This window comes from Elephantulus edwardii, unplaced genomic scaffold, assembly GCF_000299155.1.
Source record: "Elephantulus edwardii isolate Elephantulus edwardi_28Jun2011 unplaced genomic scaffold, EleEdw1.0 scaffold00022, whole genome shotgun sequence".
Taxonomy (NCBI): Eukaryota; Metazoa; Chordata; class Mammalia; order Macroscelidea; family Macroscelididae; genus Elephantulus; species Elephantulus edwardii.
The window spans coordinates 6,944,217-6,948,869 of record NW_006399772.1 but is presented as its reverse complement, the minus strand read 5'-3'; the positions used below and the strand labels follow the sequence as shown (position 1 = coordinate 6,948,869).

The window sequence follows — 4,653 nt, the reverse complement described above, 5'->3', positions numbered from 1 at the left end:
TGTAGAAAGTGTGTAGGACCAAGGTTCTTCATCCTCTGAGCAGCATTATGGCTGTGCTTCTTCTAAGACACATTTCTTTCTTCTGCTGATAGTCTACGGTATATTCGATATTTTTCACCAACAGCATAATTTGAATAGATCACATCTTCCTTATTCGTTGTCCAACTTTCACATGCATATGCTGTTGTTAATAGATTCCATTCTTTGCATTGTTTTCCATAAATTTTTCCATAGATGTGTTGTAAACAATGAAATTGGGTTAAGATAGAGCAGGGTTTAGAGCTGTTGTACATACGGTCGCTAGGAGTTGGAGTTGACTTGACACATACCAGCACATAATTTTTAAGAAAAATGGAATCTTCCTTAACATGACCAATTATCAACCTAGTTATAGCATGTATTATGCAGCTGAAGTGATGAAATAAAAATTTTTCATTATCAAATTTGTAACTTTATCTCAATTTTGGGGTTCTTTTTAGGCCATCTGTATTATTACATGGTACTTTTATAGACTTTTCACATTTTTAAATCAAATGAAATTTTAAAAATGATTATTGTTTTATTTTATGAGGACCTTTGGTCATGGAATATCTTAAACCATTCTCTCTTTTGGTTGTATTCCTATACATTTAATGTTCTTTTACAGTGAAGCTGTGACTTTTGCTGTTTAAAAGTTTGAATGAAATTCCTGTGCTTGACTTAGTTGACGTGTTCTGCACATGTAGAAATTAATTCACATATGGCAGTTTTCCTAAGTTCATGCTTTTAGATGTGCAGGATATTATGTAAAAGTTTTATAAAGAGCTTTGTAAATTTTGACATTGCATTTCTTTTTGAAGGTTCTAGATAAAGCAGAATATCTAAGAGACATGGAAGCAAATATTTTACCTGGATTTCTTAGGTTACAAGAATTGGTAAGTAATCCAAATAAAAGTAGAAGAAAGGGATTTTATTTCATTTTTAAAGTTTACTTCTTTCATAGTGAAAATAGTATTTTACCATCTGTACACCAATTGCTTCCTTAAACTTTGTGTACATTTTCACTACTTTTAGGTAAAGTTTCTTGAACATTACTAGTTTTAAAACTTATTAGGATTTTTCTAACCCTAAGTGGTAATGAAACTTTAGGAAGCTCGATTGACTTTGTACATAGGGAATTGCACTGCTGATGCAAAGTCCTCTCTCTAGCCTTTTGAATGCTACAAAGATGGATAATTTCCCATACGATTTACAGCCTCAGAAACCCAGTGGGAATTCACCTATGATTCAGTTCCAGCTTGACCACAAGAAGAATTTTAAAGATTAAGTGCTCATTACTGAACATCTACCACTGCTTATTTTCTTATTATTCACAGTACTTGTGTGCACCCAGGTTCTTTTATATGTATATGTGTGTGTGTGTGTGTGTGTGTGTGTATTTTTACATATATATAAATAACTGTTAGCAAAAAAGATCATTGTAGGAGGCTTTTCAAGAAACGTGACAGGAATGTGCAGACATATCTTAAGACAGAGTTGAAAAAGAAAACAGAAGGCTTCTCAGACTCTCCACCTGTCATTGTTATTTCTGTGAATTAGCTCTGACTTCTGGTAGGGCAGTAGGGCTCACTGAAATGTTTGAACCCACTAGCTATTCCAATGAGAAATGAAGCAGTCTGCATCCATGAAGATTTACAGCTTTGAGAATCCTTTGCGAAACCTAAATTCAGACCAGGAAGCAGTCCTCAGAACAGATCAAGAAAGGCTGCATGGTTCAAAATCAGGAAAGGAGTTTGTCAAGGATGCGTCTTGTCCCCATACCTTTGTCTGTGCAAAACAGATCATTCGGGCAGCTGGACTTTATGAGCGGGATGATTATTGATGAGGAAGACTCATAAACAACCTATGTTATGCAGATGACACAACCTTGCTTGCTGAAACTGAGGAGGATCTGAAGGCTTTCTGCAAAAGGAAAAGGACTATAGTCTTCAGTATATATTGAAGCTTAATGTCAAGAAGACCAAGATTCTCACCACTAGGTGAATTGGCAGCACCGTGATAAATGGAGAAGAGATTGAGGTTGTTAACAATTACAGCTTGCTGGGCTCCATTATCAACACTCTTGGCACCAGCAGTCAGGAAATCAAAAGATGAATTACACTGGGAAAATCTGTCAGAACCTCTTCAGGATATTAAGAAGCAACACTGTCAGTCTAGAGACTAAAGTGCACCTGACCCAGGCCATGGTCTTTGCAATTACTTGCTGTTCATCAGATAGCTGGACAGTGACTAAGGATGACAAAGGAAGAAACAGTGTCTTTGAGCTGTGGTAGTGGTGAAGAGTCTTGAACATACCATGGACTACCAAGAAAACAAATAAATCTGTCTTAAAGAGGGAGAAACCAAGTTTTTCCCTGGAGGATAGGATATTGAAGCTCCGTCTGACATACTTTGGACAAATGGCCAGGAGGGACCAGTCCTTAGAGGAGGACATCATGCTTGGATGGGTGGAGGGATAGCACACGAGAGGAAGAGATGGATTGATACAGTAACTGGGGAGTTGGGGGTTGGTGTATCAGAGTCAGTGAGACTGGGTCAGAATGGGGCAGGCTTCAGAGCAATTGAACTTGGGTTGCAATGAGTCAACAGCACATAGCAACAACAACATGGGACTGTTCTACTCTGTCCTTTAGGGCTACTGTGAGTTGGAATAAGCTCAGCAGCATTGAGTGGATTCATTTTGTTTGCTTCTTCAGTTCACATGACAGCCTTGAAGCCTCTAAGTTTAATACTACTGTAATTGTCATGGTCAAGTAAAAAAAAGGACCGAGGTGGAATTAATGTGTACATGCATCTGGAGAAAGCCAAATAGTATATCAGTAACAGATTTTACATTAGACTGGCCAAAGGAAATTTATGAGAAAATTCAGTCTTCATGGACACAAGATAGTATAGGAATATCAAATTCAAAAGAACTATGACTATTTCCTCCTACAATAATTATAAAATGAATAAAGATTTAGCAGAATGCTATTAGTTTTTGTTTATTTGGAGGGTGGTGCACATGCTTAAATGTGTGGCTGCTAAGCGAAAGGGTGGTGCTTCAAATTGCGCTGAAAGAGAGGCCTGGTGACCTATTTCCTAAGGTCACAACCACTGAAAACCCTGTGGAACTTAATTCTACTCTGAAGTACATTGTTGTTGTTAACTGCCGTGAGTGGAGCCTGACTCATAGCTACCCTGTAAACCATCAACCTGAACTCTGTTCTGTATCTATTGTCCTTTCTGTAAATTCATAGAGTTTCCAGAGACATGTTGTTTAGTAAGTGGATGCCACTCCTGCTTCCACGCCTATCTTAATCTGTGAGCTCCACCAAACATGTCAACTGTGTGTAACCGTGATGACATTTGACACACCAGTGGCATACCGTTTAGTATTACAGCAATCCCAGGTAACCTCAGCACAGCAAAATGACAGAGCACTTAGGAGAATGTTCATTTAAAAAACAATTAACACTGGCCCTTGGGCCTCAGATGAATTTTAAAAAACCCCAGGCCTTTGCGCCAGGCTTTCATAGGCTCTAACAAGAGGCTTCTGGCCTACAACTCATTGCTAGCCAAATCCATCCACAGTATTAAGTTTACAGTCTGAGAAACTTGACGGAAGATCACTACGAGGATTAATACTGCTGGGATGACACCACAAGAGCCCCCAATCTAAAGAAGAGGAAACCTGTGTGATAGGGATCATTGTGTATTTCACAATGGTTCTTCCGGGTGAAAGACCAAATTAAAATCCATGCAGAATTTATCTCTGATTTAATTTTTTTATTGTAGCTCCTTACTGCTTTTGAAGTAGATAATTTTAGAGAAAAACCATTTCAATGCTTTGTAATGAGAGTTGTGTCTAGAGCACACTTTTTTAACTTTTAACAGAAATTAATTCAATAGTTTTTAAAAATCAGTGAGTTTTAAAAGCATTTAAAAGTGAAGATATTTTCCTTTCTTTTATACAGATGCTAGATTTTCTGTGAAATTATTAGTTTATGGAACTCAGTTGTACTTTATAGCCAGAAATTTGTGTATAAGATATCAAACAGGATTTAGAGGTGGAGAAATTATAACTCACTGTAAAAATACAATGTGATTTATTTATGAGATTTGTCTTAAGAATATTTGTAGACCCAAATAGCTATTTTATCTGCTTTGTCCACTTGAGGATGTAAAAAAAGAATAGGGAAAGAATTATAATTTGTGTGGAGAATATAGAAATTTTTAGATAAAGTCTAATCAGCTTGAATAAGGGTATTTTTGGCCATTCAGTGGAAGGCTAACATAGATTGTGCCTGTTTACATTTGTATTATTCTGTTTGGTATGCTAATTTAAATTTCTAAATATTCATCAAAATGTGTTCTTTTGAAATGTTGGTTCTATCTTAATATTCTAGATAATAAAACTTGTTGGTTTTTAAAAATTACTATTTGACATCAGATTTACTTTATATTGATGTAAAAAAAAATTCATGTCTTTAAGTTGTATTTCCTGTTTTCCGAGTTGCTATTGCTGTTTAATGAGAGATACTCTTTTGCTTTTGATTCTTGATTGTTGTTGTTGTTATGTGCCATAGAGTCGCCTGCAACTCATAGCAACCCTATGTTCAACAGACCTAAACC

At 36.4% G+C, this 4,653-nt stretch overlaps 1 protein-coding gene across 1 annotated transcript in view; it reads left to right on the top strand.

Moving 5' to 3' along the window:
- Positions 1-4,653, top strand: part of ORC5 (origin recognition complex, subunit 5) — a 97,017-nt gene that overhangs the window by 12,721 nt on the left and 79,643 nt on the right. Inside the window, exon 4 of the mRNA XM_006882612.1 lies at positions 840-914. Coding sequence (XP_006882674.1) covers positions 840-914 — 75 coding nt within the window. The remainder of the gene's footprint in view (positions 1-839; positions 915-4,653) is intronic.